This window comes from Symphalangus syndactylus, chromosome 20, assembly GCF_028878055.3.
Source record: "Symphalangus syndactylus isolate Jambi chromosome 20, NHGRI_mSymSyn1-v2.1_pri, whole genome shotgun sequence".
In the NCBI taxonomy this organism is placed as follows: Eukaryota; Metazoa; Chordata; class Mammalia; order Primates; family Hylobatidae; genus Symphalangus; species Symphalangus syndactylus.
Genome location: NC_072442.2, coordinates 36,343,581 through 36,366,186, shown reverse-complemented (window position 1 = coordinate 36,366,186; position 22,606 = coordinate 36,343,581). Strand labels below are relative to the sequence as shown.

The 22,606-nt window shown below is 40.9% G+C and overlaps 1 protein-coding gene across 5 annotated transcripts in view; it reads right to left on the bottom strand.

Moving 5' to 3' along the window:
* The window catches only part of SPOP (speckle type BTB/POZ protein), an 83,182-nt gene that overhangs the window by 4,639 nt on the left and 55,937 nt on the right, over positions 1-22,606 (bottom strand). For all 5 annotated transcript variants that reach the window (XM_055258147.2, XM_055258146.2, XM_055258148.2 and 2 more), the window contains 7 exons: positions 19,084-19,227; positions 18,289-18,410; positions 15,269-15,420; positions 15,018-15,145; positions 7,388-7,565; positions 3,970-4,025; positions 3,346-3,468 (listed from right to left, as the gene is read on the bottom strand). In XM_055258147.2, coding sequence (XP_055114122.1) covers positions 3,346-3,468; positions 3,970-4,025; positions 7,388-7,565; positions 15,018-15,145; positions 15,269-15,420; positions 18,289-18,410; positions 19,084-19,161 — 837 coding nt within the window. In that variant the 5' untranslated portion in view covers positions 19,162-19,227. The remainder of the gene's footprint in view (positions 1-3,345; positions 3,469-3,969; positions 4,026-7,387; positions 7,566-15,017; positions 15,146-15,268; positions 15,421-18,288; positions 18,411-19,083; positions 19,228-22,606) is intronic.

The following is a 22,606-nucleotide window of genomic DNA, read 5'->3' as shown; positions in this document are numbered from 1 at the left end:
CTGATCACCATGCTCTGTGTACTTACAGTAGGTTACCAGTAGGTTTTCTGGCTAGGGAGCAAGAATGAAAACTCAGGGACACAGCAGAAGTTTAATCTTGGCTCTGTGGATATACAACTCTGAGCCTTAGTATTTCTGTCTAAAAAGTGGGCCTTGCAATACTTATCCTTATGGAATCTAGAAGATGAGAGGATAAACACATGATGTGTATAAGTACAAGTCACCACTTCCTTAAAAATCAGAGCACAGATCAGGCAGAATCGTAATTAACTTTATAAAAGGCAGTTATTGGATTGTGTCTTCTACTTTCCCAGAGCTTGCAGTGAATATTTTCTTACTGTCTCCATTAAAAGCAAGTTTCCCCTGGTCAGAATTGAGGTAGACTGGAAGGGTATGCAATTTTCACATTGCTTCACTGTACTCATAAAGTCTTGAAAAGTGACAAGAAGGATATGGTTATTATTCCAATCTTCTCCATCAGGAGCACTGATTGCATTTACTTGCCCCATCCTCTACATACACTCCAAAAGCTGATCAATAAAGATAAAACCTCCACTATAAACACAGACACTTTCCTCCATCCTCAGGCACAAAGGAAGGTAGGAGACTATCCCATGGGCAAACCCTGGAAGGCTCTTGTGTCCTTAGACCAGAGCCCACTTTTCCCTCCAATGGGTATTGCAGCATCACAGCAGGAAAAGGAGGTGCTTTTGGCAGAGAACCCTCTTTCTCACAGGGTCTACTGCTGGCAGGATCTATGCCCTTTTCCCACCCTCACGCCAACTCCACTTGTCCCCCAACACAGGAAAAGCTCCCACAGGGTAAACACCAATTCTTTCACCCTTCCCCACAGGTCATGTTGGGTCATAATGCAAGGCCCAGACCGCAGGGCCTACAAGGGCAGACCATTGAGTTCTCTCTCTGATGTACCTAAACAATGAAAGTCCGTTTCCCAATGTGTGTTGGGGACCACTAATCTTGCAGGTGATCCTTGAGAAAAAGGATTCCAGGGTTAACTAAATTGGAGAAATGCTGTCTATCATAATTCCTGTTAGAAAATTCACAGTAACATTAATATGCTACATGTTCTGAGAAATCCTGCAGTAAGATAGCAACTATTTGTCTTGGTTAAACTCAGTATTTTTCATAAGACTTTCCCACCAACCTAGTATCTGTTGATATTTCACCTTATTTTGGGAATCACTGACCAAATTATTTTAGGTAATCATCATATGTCTTTGATTCTAAGATCTGCATTTTTATTTCCACACTTTAATACTTCTCAAATTGAAATGTGTCATGAAGTATAATTTATTCCACTATTAAGCTATTAATTCTCTCATAATTTTGAAGAAATACTGTTTATTTCAATAACTACTTAGGTAAAAGTTGAAAATGCTAACCAGGACACTAGGTAAAAGATTACAGCCATGCCTCACTATCCTTGGGGGACTGGGTCCAGGGCCCCGCAAATACCAAAATCTGTGAATGCTCAAGTCCCTTATATAAATTGACAGTATTGGCCAGGCATGGTGGCTCACACTCATAATCTCAGCATTTTGGGAGGCTGAGGTGGGCGGACCACTTGAGGTCAGGAGTTCGAGACCAGCCTGGCCAACATGGTGAAACCCTGTCTCTACAACATATACAACAATTAGCTGGGTGTGGTGGTGCATGCCTGTAATCTCAGCTACTCGGGAGGCTGAGGCAGCAGAACTGCTTGAACCTGGGAGGCGGAGGGTGCAGTGAGCTGAGATTGCGCCACTGCACTCCAGCCTGGGCAATAGAGTGAGACTCTGTCTCAAAAAGTAAATAAATAGACCAGGTGCAGTGGCTCACACCTGTAATCCCAGCACTTTGGGAGGCCGAGGTGGGCGGATCACTTGAGGTCAGGAGTTTGAGACCAGACTGACCAACGTGGTGAAACCCCATCTCTACTTAAAATACAAAAATTAGCCAGGGGTGGTGGCGAGCGCCTGTAATCCCAGCTATTCGGAAGGCTGAGGCAGGAGAATCACTTGAACCCGGGAGGCAGAGGTTGCAGTGAGCCGAGATCGTGCCATTGCACTCCAGCCTGGGTGACAAAAGCAAGACTCCCTTCTCAAAAAAATAAACAAACAAATAAATAGACAGTATTTCCCTGTATCTTTATGTATATCCTCCTGTATACCTTAAATTAGCCCTATATTATCCATACTAATTAATACAATATAAATGCTATGTAAATAGTTGTTATACTACTTTAGTTTTTTATTTGTATTTTTTTTTATTTATTTTTTTGAAACAAGGTCTCGTTCTGTCACCCAGGCTGGAGTGCAATGGTGCAATCATGGCTCACTGTGGCCTCAACCTCCTGGGCTCAAGTGATCCTCCCACCTCAGCTTCTCAAGTAGCTGGGACTATGGGCGTGCACCACCACACCTGGCTAAATTTTTTTATTTTTATTTTTGTAGGGATGGAGTCTATGTTGCCCGGGCTGGTCTTGAACTCCTGGGCTCAAGCGATCCTTCCTCCTTGGCCTCCCCAAGTGCTGGGATTATAGGCTGGAGGCACCACGCACCCAGCACCACTGTGCCCAGCCTGTTTTTCTTGTTTCTTTTTTTTTTTTCTTGGAGACAGAGTCTTGCTCTGTTGCCCAGGCTGGAGTGGCATGATCTCAGCTCATTGGAACCTCCGCCTCCCGGGTTCAAGCGATTCTCTTGCTTCAGCCTCCCGAGTAGCTGGGACTACAAGCGTGCACCATCATGCCTGGCTAATTTTTGTATTTTTTAGTAGAGATGGGGTTTCGCCATGTTGCCCAGGCTGGTCTCGAACTCCCGAGCTTAGGTGATCCACCTGCCTCGGCCTCCGATAAGTGCTGGGATTACAGGCATGAGCCACTGTGCCTGGCCTCTTGTTTCTTTTTTCTCAAATATTTGTGATCTGAGGTTGGTTGAGTCCACATGGATACAAAGGGCTGTTTTACTGATAAAGTTTAAATACGTTAATAAACTCAAAAACATTTTGTAAATTATAAAGCACAATCCAAATGTTAGTATTATTTGAATCTTTACTATCACTGTGGTTAAATTTGAGATGGAAAAAAGAGGAGAGGTAAAAGTCAAACTTATCCTTCTTTCCCATAGTTAGGTGATCATATAGTTTACTATTCAAAACAGGACACTTTTGAGAATAAAAAGTGCACTATTAATAATTGTGTTGGAATAGTATGTGTAAACCAGGACTGTCTTGGCCAAACCAGGATATATGCTCATTTTACCCACAATGCAACATAGAAGCCTGTTCATGAAACACAAGAAGTCACAATAACTCCTAGTCCTGATTATTTTTCTATTATTATCTTACCTTGTCAGCAGCTGCCAGCAAATCATCAGCCATTTTGTCGAGGTTTGGAGCCTTCCCCGTGTAAATGAAGCACATCATTTCCTTAAAAACTTCAGGCTCCACATCATTGATTTCAACTCGATTCTATGCCAGAAAAACTGAATATGAGAAACATTCCAACAGAACAAAATCCCTAAACTAAACTATTTTCATGATTTTAAGCTCTAGTGAGAAGAGGACCTTCCTTGTATCATTTAAAATCTAACATTATTGGAAAATTTCTTTGCCTGGCTTGATTATAATAGCCTTTTTGCCCATCACATGTTCCATCTTTGTTTTCTCAAACATAACAGCAAAACAACTCTTCAATTTTTTCACCTTTCTCTTCCTCAGTTTTCTGAGTAAAAACATGTCTAAATACCCTTACCCAAAACTGTGTGGATGATCAGCCTCATTTAATAAGTCAATCTGCTTTACCCATAATACTTCTATACCACTTCTCTCTGCTCTCAGAAGGAGTTTAGGGACTCATACTCCATTTTAGTGAGAAAAAAGTAATTAGGAAAATGAATCTGCAGCTAAAGTGGGAAATTATCCGACTCTAGATACCTGGCTAAACAGACATGCCTTCATCTTGTTACATACCTTTTTGCTCTCCTCCATTTCATGTTCAAACATGGCACTAAAAACCGGAGAACGAGCTACAAAGTCAAAGAGAAACAAACAGATAAGGCTATCACAGTGAAATCTCTCAGCTGTTGCCAGTCATGAGGGAGAGATCATTTTCTTTCCTATCCTACTGCTATAGGAAAGGCCTCCGCCTCAACTTACATCAGAATTACAAAATTCCTTTCTTCATATATTATAACAATAAGTAACTAATTATAATACATAAAGGAAAATAAGAAACCACTACTTCCAAAATAACTTATTGGTTCTACTCCAACCATTCACATTTCAAGAAAATTACTTATCTATGTTGGATGATAATGCTATGTTCTCTGTATAGATTTGGGGTTCAAATGTAAGGTCGCTTATGATCAAGCAGGGTGTTCTAATACCTATGTTTTTGTTGGAACTGACACTCTATTTTCTGCACCTCCAGGGACCGCACAGGAAGAAGGTCAAGAACTGGGCTCAATGGCATCCACTAACCAGATGAAGCGCATGCTCATCTATGGCAAACTGTCTGTTTTTCTAAGCTATGCATTCCTAACAGAGATGATATTGCCCCAAAGAGGTGGGGGTGGGGGGGGAAAGAAACTTTAGATATTATAATGATTTGTGTCCCTTTAAAGCACAACCCTACCTAATAAAATCTTCTTCCTTAGTATTTTATTTCTCTCATCAGGGAGAATTTAAATTTAGTTTTTCTCCTTAGAGGCAGGGATAATGAAGGTTGAGAAACAGTGCTCCAACTCATGCTCATTCTAGTCCAATGAACACCATGAAAAATAATAATCTCAACCATGAAAAGTAACAGAATGGCTAAGAACTCAAATTTGTTCATGTTGTCAAATAAATCAGGGGTTCTGGTGAAAGCTGAGATCCAACGATTACCTAAGAGTGAAAGAATGGACAAGATATATATAGATATAGAAGGGCTTTGAGCTAACAGAGAACTGGAATTTTTGGCCTATAGTTTATGTCAGAAAGCACTAATTTTAGCTCTGCCATTTTTTTTTTTTTTTTTTTTTCTGAGACAAAGTCTTGCTCTGTTGCCTAGGCTAAAGTGGAGTGCAGTGGTGTGATGTCGGCTCACTGCAATGTCTGCCTCCTGAGTTCAAGCAATTCTCCTGCCTCAGCCTCCCAAGTAGCTGGGATTACAGGTACCCACAACCACGCCTGGCTAATTTTTATATTTTTAGTAGAGATAGGGTTTTACTATGTTGGCCAGGTTGGTGTTGAACTCCTGACCTCAAGTGATCTGCACACCTCTGCCTCCCAAAGTGCTGGGATTACAGGCATGAGCCACTGCACCTGGCCTAGCTCTGCCATTTTCTAACCACATATTCTTGAGCAAATCATTTAACCCTCTGAACTTCAGTATTTTAATTTATACCAAAAGGATATCAATTCTCATTGTTCTTATTTCAGAAGGGTTATAGACCATAGAGAACTAAATAAATATATTTCAGAAATTAAAGACTAAAGGCCTGGCGCTTTTCATAAAGAAGGAAGGGTCCAAAGCAGCCAGGTCTTGAGGGTCCTCGGTAAATAGGCAGCAGCTGATGCAACGGGAATAAATGAAATCACTCAGGGAGAAGTGGAATGAAAACGGAACTGAAGCAGATCCTCAGGGCTCACCAATGTATAAAGGGATGGGTGAGGAAGAAGTAAGGAGACCACACATCAGAAGCAACCAGAGAACCAGGAGAGAGGAGTCCTAGTATAAGAACTAAAGTCCTTCAAATTTAGGAACTAGTAGATCATGTAATTTTGAAAAACTGCTTTCATAGCATGGAGGTGAACTGAGGATAAGTGGGAGGAAAGGAAGTAGAAAGTGAATATGCTAACTCAAGAAACTCAGTTCTGGGGAAAAGAGAGAGAGAGAGAATAACTAGAGGGAGAAGCTTGGAGCCTGTTTACAGGCTGAAGGTGAAGAGGCAATAACAGAGAGATAGTGAAGACACTAGATAGACAGCAAGGGTATAACTGGTAGAGTAAGGTTTCTGAGAAGGCAAGATGGGATATAAAACAGAGCAGAGGTAGAAAAAAAGTCTGCTTTGTCCACGAGGAAGAACACCTCTACTGAGAATGCAGGTGAGGTGAGAAGCAAGAGTTAAGGAAGTTCCTACAAAAAGGCCTCTTTTTCTCTTGGAGGAAGTAGGCAAGGTTAATCTTTTAGGAGTTTGGAAGGAGTTAAAGAGTGGTTAAGGTTTGATTGACAGCTATTGTTAAGAAAGGGAGTTGCCTAAACATCTGTAGAAAAACTATTGGCGGTGTTGAGGGCCTAGCTAAGTGTGGAGACACTAACCAAAGAGTTATAGACTTTCTCGAGTTTTGTTTTTTTTTTCCCCCCGAGATGGAGTCTTGCTCTGTTGCCCAGGCTGGAATGCAGTGGCATGATCTCGGCTCACTGCAACCTCCGCCTCCGGGGTTCAAGCGATTCTCCTGTCTCAGCCTCTGGAATAGCTGGGATTACAGGCGCGTGCCACAATGCCCAGCTAATTTTTGTATTTTTAGTAAAGATGGGGGTTTCGCCATGTTGACCAGGCTGGTCTCGAACTCCTGACTTCAGGTGATCTACCCGCCTCAGCCTCCCAAAGTGCTGGGATGACAGGCATGAGCCACCGCGCCTGTGACTTCCTTGAGTATTATACAGTAACAGCCAGTTGTGAGAGGAACAGGTAAATGTTTAGACTGAGGCAGTTTGAGGTTTTACCAGGTGTGTACTTTAGAATGACAGAGCAGAGGGTCTTAGTAAGAAGTGTTACTTGAAGGTTCTCGCAATTTCCTGTTAGGTCTTATGGTCTTAAGAGAAGTATGCGGTGATTGTTACCCTTCCCTGGGCGGTGAAGTCAGTCCTTCCTCATCAGTTCCTCCTTGGTGTCAATCTCCCTGGTCTTGAAAACCATGGGCCTATTAGAGCAAGACCTGATCCTCCATGTCAGGGGCAAGAGTTTCATTCTTCTAGTATGTTTAAATTGAAAAGAGGGCTAACCCCTCCAGAGCTGAGGACTGGCTAGATGGCATTTAGTCCTGAGTATAGAATCCTCTCCATTACATCCTAAACCCTTATCTAGGGGTTGATACCTGCTCTTAACCGGTGCTCTGACATCTACTCTCTAGGGGCAAAGGCATTCAATACCTTTGTACATTATCATCCATGCCTTGAAAATGATGGCCTAGGTCCACTACAGAGAGGAAAAACAGAAATGTCATTTTAGAGAGCAGCTTTTTTGGTTCTGAGCATTGTTACCAGAATACAAAGACATATTTAGCTGCAGCTTGTTTTGTAGTTGAGTTCAAAAAGTTGAAGTTGTTCAAAAGGTGATTATGCAATCACTTGTTTTTCCTTATTTCACTAAAACTATAAAATTCCTCATGAATAAATACCAACCTGCTAAGATAGCTTTGTGGGCCTGGAATTCCTGGCCAGCAACACACAAGCAGCAGTCTGTGAACCGGGAATTCTCCCACAGTCCTCCTAATTCATCTGCCAATCGGCACTCAGGAACCTTTACCATGTTCATGGTATTCTGGCCAGAAATGTTGACAGAATCTTGCACAACACTCACCTGTGAAAGACAAGGAAACACAAGCCAAGCTTTTGTTACCAGGAATTTTTCAGCCAGCAGATAGAGAGATGACCTTTACCTCACTGCTGTAGTATATTCAGATACTAATATTAATCATATTATCTTGAAACCACCTCCACAAATCAAGGCTTTATCCCTGGATCAAGTAACTCCTTTTCTGTCACAATCAGACTTATTCTATACCATCTCAGGACAATGGGAAGAGAGCCCCACAAATCTCCTTTTCCCCCAGTTTCTAATAAGCTTCACCTCCCTTGGACTACAAACCCGGGCAAAGGTGCCAGAGAGACAAAACTAACAGATACAAATGTTAAACCTCAAGTATTTACCTTATTCTGCCTTAAGTTCAATACAAAGAACTCCTATAAATACTACCATTTAAATTAAACTCTAGAGACAAGAATCTAATCACTTTTTTTTTTTTTTTTTTTGAGACAGAGTCTCACTATGTCGCCCAGGATGGAGTCCAGTAGCATGATCACGGCTCACTGCAGCGTTGACCTCCCAGGCTCAAGTGATCCTTCTACTCTAGCCTCTGGAGTAGCTGGGACTACAGGCGCATGCCACTATATCTGACTAATTTTTTATTTGTTTACAGAGACAAGGTCTCACTATGTTGCCCAGGATGATCTTGAACTCCTGGGCTCAAAGTGATCCTCCATCCTTGGCCTCCCAAAGTGAAAAGATTATAGGCGTGAGCCACTGCACCTCGCCAAATCTAATAACTGAAGCCTAAAAGAAGTTACTTTAGTTAGGTCAAGAATATGCACATAAAATGCATCTCCTATAGGGCCTGGTAAATAACTGGCACTTCTTCAAAAATATTAGTTTAATGAACATGACATTATTGACCCACTGTCAGTAAGGACCAGACTTGGAATATCTTTCTAGTAGTGAAAACTGGGTGAGTATCCCACACTTTTATACTTTTAGTCAGTTGTGATAATGACATACAAGATGCCTGGCTGTGGCTACACATGCACTTATAGCTTTGGAAGATAATGATGACAATAGGTTTATAAAGGAATCCCAACTTCCCACTATGGCTTCAGCAGAAGCATGTTTTAACCAGTTCAGCCTAGATAAAAAACCAAGTTAACTTCTAGGTGAGTCAGTGAAACTCAGATAAATCTGTTAGGGTACCAAATACAAGGATTTATAAATCATACAACATCATAAAATAAATGTCAGTTGCCCAACTGTAGATAGGACGCTGCAGATCAGTCGTCTGCCTAACAATCGTTGTTATGCTTCATCTCCTACATCACATTCTGTTAGAAAAGTTAAATTGAAAGCAGAACTCACAAACCTTGAGAATTAGCTCCCCACTCTTGCTATTCCTAACAGTAAGATGAGAAAAACAGCTTAGGAACATCCTTAATAACCCAGATTTCTTTTAACCTTCAAGATGCAAGTCATCCCTTAAACGCAGTCATAAGCCCAGAGACAAAGTTAATGACCTGTAGTTCCTTCTGTGCAGGAGTGAGATATTTACTATTAGGTCAAGAAATGTATTCATTTGTTTAAAACTAGCTGTTACGGTCTTGGGCAATGAAGCAGCCAAGTTAATCAATTATGAATATACTTGGCATTAGTATCACATTTATCAGAGCCAGATTATAACATTATTTTAATAGCCTAGGCCACAGTACAAACCATCCCATAGAGATTCTCTCTTGTCCTTTATAAAACCTCTAATTTGCTTCTGCCACTTTCTCATATTAATACCCTCACTTCTTTGATATAACATTAACACCGAAAGTAGAAGTTGCCTGTTCTCAGTTATAGCTCCAAAATACTAATTTAAAAAAAAAAAAAAAAAAAAAAGGAAAAGACCAATTAAATCCAACTTTCTCACAGGGAAAGGCAGGAATCTCCTGGGATGGCCAATGAAGGGAATGGAGAGTGCTTTTGGCACTGGGTTCCTAGCTTGAATTAAACCAGGTTGACAGGAGCCCAAAGTCATTAACACTTGATGGCAATTTAGTAGACTGGGTGAAATGAATTGGCAAGAAGAGCTAAACTGAATTTCACATAATCAAACCATAGTTACCAGTGGGCCTTCTGCTGGTTAGATGCACATGTGGTAATGAGTGGGGCCCAAACGCTGTGACATCTCTCACTGGGGCAATTCCTCTCTCTGGACACAGACAGGAACACAGCAGAAGAGAGAATGTACCTTTACTGTCTGAGCCAGGCTTGTTCTGTAGATATATAGATGCCTGGAGTCTCCAGAGCTCTGAATGTCTGGCACCTCTCACCAACATTAAATACGCTTAATTAAAAATAAATTCTAAATGGCATTCACAAATGAGTCTTCAGAGCCCAAACTTTTAACTTAGAAAGGGATTGTTTTCCTCTGCAAATGATGATGCTAAAATGAGACCATTCTGAGAAAAACTAAAGATTTTTTTTAATGCCTATAAAGTTGACTGTGGAGACTCATTCAGAACTGAAGCTGTGAAGATGACGTGACTGTGACATTTATGTCATTTTATAAATGACTGCATGAAAATGTCTCAGGAAGGCTGTATAATCTCCTTAACTTCAAGTTGTAAAAGGGTCTCACTTTTAAAGTCAATCCTTTTCTTAAAAAAACAAATTTCATAAAAAACTAAAGATTGTGCCAATTCTTGTACATTTCATCTATACATAAAGTAAAACCCAGGGAAATACATTTTTTAACTTCTATATAATTAAAACAGTCTAGGAAAAACAGACACTGCCTACAAATTTATTTACAACAGGAGCACTATTTCTACTAGCAAAATATTAGCAACAACATAAATGTCCATCAACAAAAGAATGAATAAATTATACATTCACACAAGACTATTATATACAGCACTAAATATGGATGAAGTATAGTTATATAAATTTTAGAAACATAATGTGAAAAAGCAAATCTTAGATGACTACATACAGTCTGACACCATTTTTATAAAGCTCCAAAACAAGTAACCTAAACAATATATTATTCAGACATACAAATAATAAACAAGTGCATGATAACATAAAATTCAAAATAGCTATTTATCATCCTCTGAGTGGGGAAATAAATCTTAGGGATTGGGGAGAAGCATTACAGGTTAGTTCCAAGTTATTGGTCATATTTTTAGGTTGAGTGGTGGGTTTAGTATATTCTCATGCTTTATAACCTACAATGATGTTACCTATTGAATCACCATTTGTGTAGGTCAAGAACAAGCAAATATTGGTATTTTCATCCAGTATCCAATAATTAAAGGATGAAAAGGTAAAAATGAATAGATTCATTTATTTAAAATTTGGCAAAAATACCTATTCCCAGGCTATGAAGTGTGTGTGTGTGTGTGTGTGTGTGTGTAGAAAACTATTAGTTTTAAAAATTTAGAGACAGGGTCTCCCTCTGTTGCCCAGGCTGGAATGCAGTGGTAGTGGTGTGATCACAGCTCACTGTAGCCTCCAACTCCTGGGCTTAAGCAATCCTCCTGCTTCACCCTCCCAAGTAGCTAGGACTACAGGCATGTGCCATCATACCTGGCTAATTTTAAAATTTTTTGTAGAGACAGGGTCTCACTATGTTGCCCAGGCTGGTCTCAAACTTCTGGGCTTGAATGATCCTCCTACCTTGGCCTCTGAAAGTGCTGGGATTACAGGTTATAGTGAGCTATGATTAAGCAACTGCCCTCCAGCCTGGGCAAGATCAAGATCCCATCTCTTAAAAAATTAAAGTTAATTAGTGTCTGGATATTTCACATTTATATGTTATTTCATATTTCATCTTTAGTTGCAACATCACAAAGAGGTTCTGGGATTATCTACCTGTCAAAGGCATATATGGTAAAGTTGGAATACAATGTTTCTTTATTGCTAATGGCTATTTGTTTTCAATATAAATAATTGGAGAAAAGGGTCAATAGAAGCTGAACTATTTCATGAAGATTTTCTGTGGACCAAATTATTAAAGAGAAAATTTAAAATGGAATTTAAACATGCCTTCATGTCTCTATTTATTTTTTAACAGACAGGGACTAATTATGTTGCCCAGGTAGGAGTGCAATGGCTATTCACAAGCATGATCACAGCACACCACAACCTCGAACTCCTGGGCTCAAGTGATCCTCTTGCATCAGCCTCAGGAGTAGCTGGGAACCACAGGGGTGCGCCACCACTCCTGACTCTTATGTCTCTCTCTTTTATTACCAAAGTAAATGCTCTGTCAAGAAAACTTGGGACCTGAGTTTGTGCTTCCTTGGGTGAATGGCATTCAGCTCCACTTCATGTAGTGCAGCAGACTAGAGATAGAAAATAGGGAGCTGACATGACCCTCACACTAGTTTGCTGCACAATGTTAGGAAAAATTACCTGACTCCCTAGGCACTGCTTCTCTCCTCTTGTAACATGAAATGAAGAAAACAGAACTAAACCTAGCTCAAAGGATTGTAATAAGGGACAATTCAGGAAATGTTTTGGAAATGCTTCCAAATAAGTTAACTAAGCAATAACAACTTGGAAGAACTGCCACATTTCCTAATAGGTAAAACATCACTGAGAACTGAAAGTGATCTCAGTGTCTACAGTCATATCACCCTGAACACACCTGATCTTGTCTGAAAGTGAACTCAATGTAGGGCACATTATAAACAAGACCACCCATTCATCATTTTCAGAGTCTACAATCTAATTTCATTTAAACATTCAACAACAGGAATACCACTGAAATAAAGGCCAAACATAAATGGGTGCTTCTCGGTCTTCCACCGTAGGAGTCCCTCTTGTGGCCTCTGGGAGCACCAGAATCCCTATGAAACAACTGTATTTATTGTATCAGGATGAGAATGAGAAGTGCCTAAGTCAAGGGCTGAGTGACGAATGGGGCACTGGGGTACTAGAACCTAGATTTCTATATGGACATCAACTTCATAAAAGCCTCTAAACAATATGAAAATACTAATCAAACCAATAACAAATAAAGTGTAAATATGAATGAAAACAAATGTGTTTATAAATATTCCACTGATAGAAGGGAAACAACAGGTCAAAGGGATAAAATGTGCACCAAAAATGACCTAGCTATGAAAAGTGCTAAGAACTTAGATGAGCTGCAGACATCTTTAAAACCCACACATCCAATACACACCCCCACGCAACCGTCTTGCAACGCTGAATGCTACTAAGTCCACAGAGAGCCTTGGAACAGAAACAAGTCTCACTAGGCATAAGCCCAAGTATGAGAAGCAACACTCAGCACCTGTGGCCAACAGAGAAGTGTGAGAGGAACAGATGGCACACCTGGTTTGATGGTAAGAAACCGATGGCATCAGCAGAACCCAGCAGACGTTTCCCTGTTCAACATCTCCTCGTTTCTAAAGTGTCATCTCACTTCCCATCTAAGTCAAGGCACATCTAAACTTAACCACAGGATTTCTCCTAAGAGAATTTCATATGGGGAAGTGAAGGGAGAGAGAGACCGAGCTGGAACTTGGCCTCGGATTTAACCACAGGATAAGAGACTGCCAAGTGAGGGCAGGCCAACTGGTTTCCAAATCAAGACTGTGAAGACAGGGGTTGGAGCAGCTGGAATGGATTGGGAACAGAGGGGGAAGCATATGAGAAAAGGCTGGACCCACCGTGGACTCAAAAAAGCTGCAGTAAAGGTTATGGTATTGCCTAATACTGCCAGATGCAGTATTTAGGGGAGATTTTCTTCAGAGAACAGTTTCAAGATTGGCTTTCATTTCCAATAGAAACTAGAATATTCTACCATTTTTAAGTTTTTCTGAAATGCAGGTCTCTAAGATAGGTGAAGATTCAAACTGTGATCTGTTTACATAACATCTAACCTCATGTAAAACCAACTAAATTCTCATTTCTTCATTCAGGCAACTGAGTATAATCTGTGACCAGTTAGATTTACACAGAATTCACACTCCAAGTTTATCAGACATAAAAGAACTGCCACATTTTATGTATTTATTATAGATGCTATCACTCTAGTATTTCCTTCTTTTACTTAGTAATTAAAAAGGAGAGGGGACACCAATTTATGCAAACTATATTTTACATATTTAGTGTGGTATTATAAGAAACTGCCTCCAAAGTTTTCTAATCATTTGCAACTACTCTGTTGCAATACAGAAGGCTGGCTGGGCGTGGTGGCTCACACCTGTAATCCCAACACTTTGGCAGGCTGAGGCAGGTGGATCACTTGAGGTCAGGAGTTCGAGACCAGCCTGGCCAACATGGTGAAACCCCATCCCTACTAAAAATACAAGAATTAGCCAGGCCTGGTGGCACACGCCTATAATCCCAGCTACTTGGGAGGCTAAGGCAGGAGAATCACTTGAATCTGGGAGGCAGAGGTTGCAGTGAGCCAAGGTCGCGCCACGGCACTCTAGCCTGGGTGACAGAGCAAGCCTCCGTCTCAAAAAAAAAAAGAAAGAAATACAGAAGCCTGCTACCGACAGCTAGGCCTTTTCTGCAAAAGGGCAAGATTCCTAAGGGACTCCCATCTCTGCTACTCAGGTGGTGATAGGCCTTTGAAACTGTCATTAACTCACAGTGTGAACCTATTATTTGACAGAGTGAGCTGGCAATTGGGGAACAACTGTACCATCCCCCATGATGATACACTGTTTATTATTATCAAGAGGTGCTGCTCAGGAAGTGGTTCCTCAACCACACCATGTGCAGGAAACACTAATGCCCCAGTTGACCAGAGATTTTATTCATTTATTACACTGTGAGCTTGTCAGTATTTCTAAATGTATTCATAACAGCATGAAATGACTAATCAGTATATACTCATTAAAGAAACCACTTTCCAACTCATTCTTGGTTTGGGAATTTTACTTCAAGGCTTCTCCTGTAAACCTGGGAAAAGCTCTTAGGTGAGAGGACTTTCCTAACTGACTACAGCTAACTCTCTGAGCTAACTGTGAGTTAGCTCTCACCCTAGGAAAAAAATGGTTCTCATCTTCTTATTTCACAATTACTCCAGCAAGACAAACCATAGGCCTCAACTCTTGATAAGAATCTAGTTCAAAGAGCAGGAAAGGTAAGTAATCTGCAAACACACATGGCCCTCACACTTAAGGAGCCAGAAAGTATAAAGAACAGATACACATATTTAGCTTGATGTGACAGTCCTTTCAAAAGCTATCTGAAAAAAATCCCACAGTGAAAACTCCTGACCCAAGCAACTTAAAACTGACACATACCAAGGTAGCATACAATCTTTGTTTTTAAGAACAGTAACAAATGGAAAGCTGAGATGCCCAACAACCTTGAAATCATCAGGTAGCTCAATCAGTCACATAAATAACATTTGTGCAGCACTACTCCACTTGGGGTTTTTTCTTACTCTACATCCCTGATACAATATAATTAAGTCTACCAATACCCATCAGGTCTGGCAACTACTAGTCTCAGCAGAATACAAGGACTCACCTCGCAGAAGAGGGTAAGCTTGTCATCAGGGAGAAGCCCGTTGGCCTCATCCAAAAGAAAATCTCTACGGATGAATTTCTTGAATCCCCAGTCTTTGCCTTGCACAAACCTATATGCCCGTTGACTCTCTGGGGTGGAAAAAAAAAGTCATATTTAAGGTTACGCAAAAACCAGATCAAAGCCACAACTTGTCAGTGTATGAAACTTCTGGATGTGAAACTTCAGAGTTGAACAAAGAGGAGAACATTTACCCATAGCTTTGGTTTCTTCTCCCTTGGCATTCAGGATGGAGAATTTGAATTTTGCCCGAACTTCACTCTTTGGACAGCTGACCAGTAACAGGTAAAGTGACAGGTAATCTTTGCTTTCTTCGTCTAGCCCTTTCGGGTTTACTCGCAAACACCTGTCCAAAACAGATACAAAAAAAAAATGTCAAAAGCATCCATTTTGATAGAACTGGAACATCAGACTCAAGAGAGGGAGATGTTTAAAAAACAAATGCAGGCCCCACAGAAGAATATAATTCAGTAGAATGACTAGTTGGGAACAACTTTTTTCTTTTTTTTTTGAGACAGGGTCTTACTCTGTCATCCAGGCTGGAGTGCAGTGGTATGATCATGGCTTACTGCAACCTCGATCTCCCTGGGCTCAGGTGATCCTCCCACCCCAGCCTCCTGAGTAGCTGGGACTACAGATGTGCACCACCATGGCCAGCTAATTTTTGTAGAGATGGGGTTTCGCCATATTGCCCAGGCTGGTCTTGAATGCTTGAGCTCAAGCGATCCGTCTGCCTCAGCCTCCCAGAGTGCTGGGATTACGGGAATAAGCAACCACACCCGCTGGGAACCACTTTTGTAGAGCAAAATGGGCCACCTTTTAAAAAGTAAACAACAGGTTGGCCGGGCGCGGTGGCTCACGCTTGTAATCCCAGCACTTTGGGAGGCCGAGGCGGGCGGATCACGAGGTCAGAAGATCGAGACCACGGTGAAAACCCGTCTCTACTAAAAAAATACAAAAAAAAATTAGCCGGGCGTGGTGGCGGGCGCCTGTAGTCCCAGCTACTCGGAGAGGCTGAGGCAGGAGAATAGCGTGAACCCGGGAGGCGGAGCTTGCAGTGAGCCGAGATTGCGCCACTGCACTCCAGCCTGGGCGACAGCGAGAGACTCCGTCTCAAAAAAAAAAAAAAAAAAAAAAAAAGTAAACAACAGGCTAGGTGCGGTGGCTCACCCCTGTAATCTCAGCACTTTGGGAGGCCGAAGTGGGCGCATCACTTGAGGTCAGGAGTTCGAGGCCAGCCTGGCCAACGTGGTGAAACCCTGTCTCTACTAAAAATAAAAAATAATAATAATTAAAAAAAACTAGCTGGGCGTGGTGGCAGGCGCCTGTAATCCCAGCTACTCAGGAGGCTGAGGCAGGAGAATCGCTTGAACCTGGGAGGCAGAGGTTGTAGTGAGCTGAGATCACACCACTGCACTCCAGCCTGGGTAACAAGAACGAAACTCCATCTCAAAAAAGAAAAAGGAAAAAAAAAAAGAAATGTGTGGACCAGGCATGGTGGCTCATGCCTGTAATCCCAGCACTTTGGGAGGCCAAGGCAGGCAGATCACTTAAGTTCGAGAACGGCCTGACCAACATGGTGTAACCCTGTCTCTACTAAAAATACCAGGCTTGCTGGCGGGCACCTGTAATCCCTGCTTCTCCAGAGGCTGAGGCAGGAGAATCGCTTTAACCCAGGAGGCAGAGGTTGCAGTGAGCCAAGATCGCGCCACTGCACTCCAGCCTGGGCGATAGAGTGAGACTCTGTCTCAAAAAAAAAAAAAAAAAAAAAGTGTGAATAATCTTTTATAGATAATAATATACATAATCTTTTATAGATATTTTACCAATCTGGCAACAATATTCTAAGACTAAAATAAAAGAGGCAATATGAAGGAAGCACAGACAAAAGTAAATTATCATTACACAGCACAGAATTCCAGGCCAGACTTCTAAATAGTGTTAGAGATGCCAATCTGTTATGGAGAGATCAAAACAAAATTCAGACAGAATAGGTTCAACTAAGTTGTAAATGTCATTAGTCAAATGCACGGGTTTCAGACGCTGCTTCCACTACATGCAGTACATAGGTCATATGTATCCTTAGGCCTTGTTTGTATTATTGCACCTCTCTCAAACAGGTGGCCCAATCCAGTGTCTCTCTAGGGAGTGCATATGCCACATACATTACTATACACCTTGCTAATGATGAGGATTTAAATACAATGTCTAACAATAAACATCTCTCTCAACACTTAGTAGTAAAATGCACAATATATAGCCAACAAATACTAAATGAATGAAAAAATAACTTTTGGTGGGTTATCAGAGGTCAAAACTGGTGGTTCAGAGACATGTGTTTTGGTCTTTGCAGTGGGTATATGGTTGTATCCTCAACTGCCTGCTCCTCAGGCAATATGACACACAGTCTGAATGAGACTGATCCTCACTCTTGGATCATATTTTCCCTGCTCCAGGGATTAGTTCAGGGAATGCAATAGTAAAACAATTGGTGCATGTACGACATATTCCTGGCCACACAGTTCAGAGAAAGCTCAAAGACTTTTGCTAGCATGTAGTAGATTATACCCATTGGTACTGCCAGTTATCCCTCAAGCACAAGAGAAGCCAGACCTGAGATGTCCAAGAGCGTGGAGAACAGGGCCAGGGCAGAGATGGTGTTCTTACTCTAACCACTGGCTTGCTGGATCAAGCTACCTTCAAACCCATCCTATACCCTGTCAATACAGTTACATAAGCAAATAAATCCCCTTTCTTGTTTAAAAGCAGGTAATTTAAAAGAGATTTTTATGTTAAAATCTAGATTTCTTGCTTTTCTTGAAAAATCAGAAAATCTGGCAAGGGTCAGCCCTTACTCATGCATAGCTATAGTTAGCTGGAGCTAACTCTTTTAGAAGAATACTCACTAGTTTGCCAAGCAGTCAGCAGTCATTCCATTTATGGATATCATTTATAACACTGGCTTTCTTTATTTATTTACATTACCCTATAGCTTGAGTTTGCTGATTTCTGATATACTCATTGAATTAATTCAACAAATATTTAGTGAGTACCTATTATGTGCCAGGCACTGTGCTAGGCACTGGGAAATACAGTAAGAACAAAACAAAAGTCCTGGCCTTCATGGAAATTACATTCTTGTCAGTGTCCCATAAAACCAAACAAAACAGACAACTTCAGAAAAATTTTTACAGCTAGATGTATTCTTCCTCACCATTTCAGTTTATCATTCGCTCCTGATGAAAAGGTAGAACTTTTAATGACTTCACCCATTTCCTCCCGGCAAAAGCTAAAGTTATTGATGGTCCACATGTAGGAGAATTTCACTACCTTAATCTGTTGATAGAAAAACAGGAAGCAATTAAATAGGAAGTGGACAACCTGAAAAAACAGGCTGAAGAGCAGATTATCATTTCCCCTCCCTCCCTCTGCATGATCCTGATAGGAAGATAGCAGTTTTCAGGTTTTTCTCACCTTAGGTTCCTCATCCACATTTTAAGAAATCTCACACTGACCAATAGCTTTTACAACTTTTTTCAGCTGCTGAGAACACTGGATGGAAAGTGAGAGAAACATATAGGAAAAACAAAAAAACAAAAAACAAAAAACCCACCACCACCATGGACAGGGCTGGGAAAGCATATGATAAAACCGTAGTTAAAATGGGTCTCTGTTACTAAAATGTTGATGTCATGGCCTGGGGTTGCACATCTCAAACCTGTTTCCCCAACAGAGGAAACTCAGAACACACTTTCATCAAGGGCAATGTTAAGCAGATCTAGTTTCAAAGATTCCCTTTCGACCTCCACTGAAAAACACTAGCCTAGGGAATTTAGATTCCACATGGAAAACTAAGGAACCTGACGCTGACAAGTACCTTATCTATCTGCTTTTTGGCAGTTATGTTCCAGAGAAAGCAAGAAGCCCAATGTGGAAAAGCAATCCTACTCCTTTCGTCCACCAAATCTTCCCCAGATTCAAGATTCACAGGGTGAAAACTTCAACTTACCTGTGTGTAGCACCAACTCTCAGCTACAGGGCCACTCGACATTTCTGCCGGAGGTGGAGGACTTGGAACCCTTGACATCGCCAGTTTGAAGGTTAAACGAGATTTCCAAAGTCAGGGGGCAAAGATTTCTGTTCCCTCTTCACCCTGGTCAGATCCAAGAAGCAAGAAAACTTTATTAGATTATTGAGATACTATCCTAACTATTGTCTGACCTGCTAGAGGCTGGAAATTTTGTCTCCATATTGTTTGAGTGGCTTCTTACCACTGAGGTCCTAAAATTTTTTTTTTTTTTTTTTTTTTTCCTGAGATAGAGTTTCGCTCTTGTTGCCCAGACGGGAGTGCAGTGGTGCGATCTCGGCTCACCTCAACCTCCACCTTTCCTGGATTCAAGTGATTCTCCTGCCTAAGCCTCCAGAGTAGCTGGGATTACAGGCATGCACCACCACACCTGGCTAGTTGTGTATTTTTACTAGAGATGGGGTTTCTCCATGTTAGTTAGGCTGGTCTTGAACTCTCGACCTCAGGTGATCCACCCTCCTTGGCCTCCCAAAGTGCTGGGATTACGGGCGTGAGCCACCACACGCAGCCGAGGTCCTAAATTTAAATGTTAACGTCAGAGAAGACTATCTAATGTAAAGTAGTCACCTAGTCACAATTATATCACCCTATACCTCTGCACAATACTCAATAACTCTATTGCTGAATGAATTTACTCAAAGGGCATTTAAAGTATATCTATGAAAAGGCTGCCTGAAGAGGAGACAGTATCATTAACACCAGACATAACTTGCCATGGGCTCCTTCCTTTGGGGTAAAAATACTCTACTCCTAAAGCAAAATGACCTCGTTACCCTCTCTAAGTTTGCTTCATCTTCTCCTATGCTTCACTGCAAACTTAAGGAATCTTCTATTCCTCAACCCATTGCTAGCTGCTCTCTTGAAGGGGAATATTTTTACACCTTTCTTAGATGTATTCCTTTCTCTGCAGCATTCGTGATCTCTCCCTGCTTACATTCCTGTCACCACTCTATATTTCAGATTCTTCTCCTTACCCTGTTTTGTGATCATTCCTCAGTCTCCTTTACTAGATTATCTTCGTCCACTGTTGCTCCCCATCGTTTAATCCTCAATCATTTTCTCAATCTACGTTCTCTTTATGTCAATTTTTTGTTTTTTCATCAGTCAGACATATCTTTATGGCAATTTCATCCATCCCAACAATGTCAAATTTCTACCTTTATACAAGTTTTCCAAATCTCTACAACTCTCACCTCTCTCATAAGCCTCAGACCATTCTCCAATAACTGCTATATATCTCAATGGGGTGTCTCAGTAGCAAATCAAATCCAACTCAAAATTCTTCCCTCCAAAGCCCTTCTAAATACCAAAGCCATTCAAAAAACTGGTGAACTTGGGGATGAGGGAGTGGGACTGGGGAGATGTAGGTCAAGGAGTACAAAGTTGCAGATGGGTAGGATGAATTCATCTAGAGATCTACTGTACAACATGTGAGCTACACTTAATAATATTGTATTGTATAATGGAAGTTTGCCAGAAGAGATTTTAGGTGTTTTTACCACCTACGCGCGCACACACACGGTAACTGTCAGATAATGGATATATTAATTGGTTTGACTATAGTAATCATTTCACTACGCATATGCAAATCAAAGTATTATGCTGCATACCTCAAATATATACAATTTTTACTATTTTTTTTGAGACAGGGTCTCACTTTGTAACCCAGGCTGCAGTACAGTGGTGCAATCTCGGCTCACTACAACCTCTGCCTCCCAGGCTCAAGCAATTCTCCCACCTCAGCCTCCCGAGTAGCTGAGACTACAGGCGTGCACCACCATACCGCCTTGCTAATTTTTTGTATTTTTTTGTGGAGACAGGGTTTTGCCATGTTGCCCAGGCTGGTCTTGAACTCCTGGACTCAAGCAGTATGCCCACCTTGGCCTCCCAAAGTGCTAGGATTACAGGGATGAGCCACCACGCCTGGCCACAATTTTTTTTAATTGGTGAATTTGGTTACAATTTTTAAGCACCATAAACAAAGCCAAAAGACAAACTAAAAAAAAAAAAAAAAAGCTTGTAATACATGACAAAGGGACTTAATAAAAAATTGATATATAAATTATTTCTGTGAAATCAATTGAGTGTTATCTAGTACAGTGGAAAATACATGTACCCTAAAACTCAGTAACTCCACTTTTAACGATACATGTGCTAGAGCTGTGATTCTGAAGTGTAGAGTGCACCAGAATCTCCTTTTAAACAGATTGCTGGCCCCACCCCCAGAGTTTCTGATTCAGAGATTTGGGATGGTCCCAAGTTTGCATTTCTAACAAGTTCCCAGACGATCCTTTGACAACTGCTGCCCTAGAGAAACTCTACACATGGGCACAAGATACAGACAAGGGTTTTCAATATGGCACCATTAATAACAGTGAAAAACTAGAAACACTGAAAATCTTTAGTAGGGGAATAGATAACTAATTTGTATTACTTCCATATAATAGAAAACTATACTTCAGGATTTAAAATTAATGAACTAGGCTGGGCACAGTGGGTCACGCCTGTAATCCCAGCACTTTGCTCCCAAGGAGGCTGAGGTGGGAGGATTACCTGGGGTTGGGAGTTCGAGACCAGCCTGACCAACATGGAGAAACCCTGTCTCTACTAAAAACACAAAATTAGCTGGCTGTGGTGGCACATGCCTGTCATCCCAGCTACTCGGGAGGCTGAGGCAGGAGAATCACTTGAACCTGGGAGGCAGAGGTTGTGGTGAGCCGAGATCACACCATTGCACTCCAGCCTGGGCAACAAGAGCGAAGCTCCATCTCAAAAAATAAAATAAAATAAAAGAACTAGATCTACAGCACCATGGACATCAAACACAGCGCTAATAAAAAAAGCAAGTTTAGGAATGACATGTACAGTATATTATTTATGCAAATTTAAGGTTTATATATTATTTACAGATATACGATATAGTAAAAGTAAAAAACAACAACAACAACAAAAACAGCCTTGACAGCCTATATATCAGTTTCATACTGGGAGAAGGAAGGAGAAGGAGACTGGAAAAATAATATAAGATGCTTGAAGTTTATCTCTTGTGTGATTCTTTTAAAATAAGGATACAAGGAAAATATGATAATACAGATATCTGTTAATTAGGGATGACAGGTACTTGGGTATAAACTACTTTTTGTCGTGTTCTGCTTTATTTTTATTGTTTTGATATTGGAGCAATTGTGTAAGGATATATCCCATTATATCACACATCTCTGGTTTATAATATACAAGGGAGAAATTTCCTGAACACCTAGTTTATTTTCAAAGGCCAAACAACATGAATCTTATAACTGATCATGTTGCCCTCCTTGCTTGGCTACTAAGAAATCCTGAGACAAGTTTGTGACTCATCTCTTAAAACTATAAGCCCATATGCCTGCTTTAGATGCTATATTTTATACAGAATCATATGTCCATTCTATAATAGTTTTATTTTCTT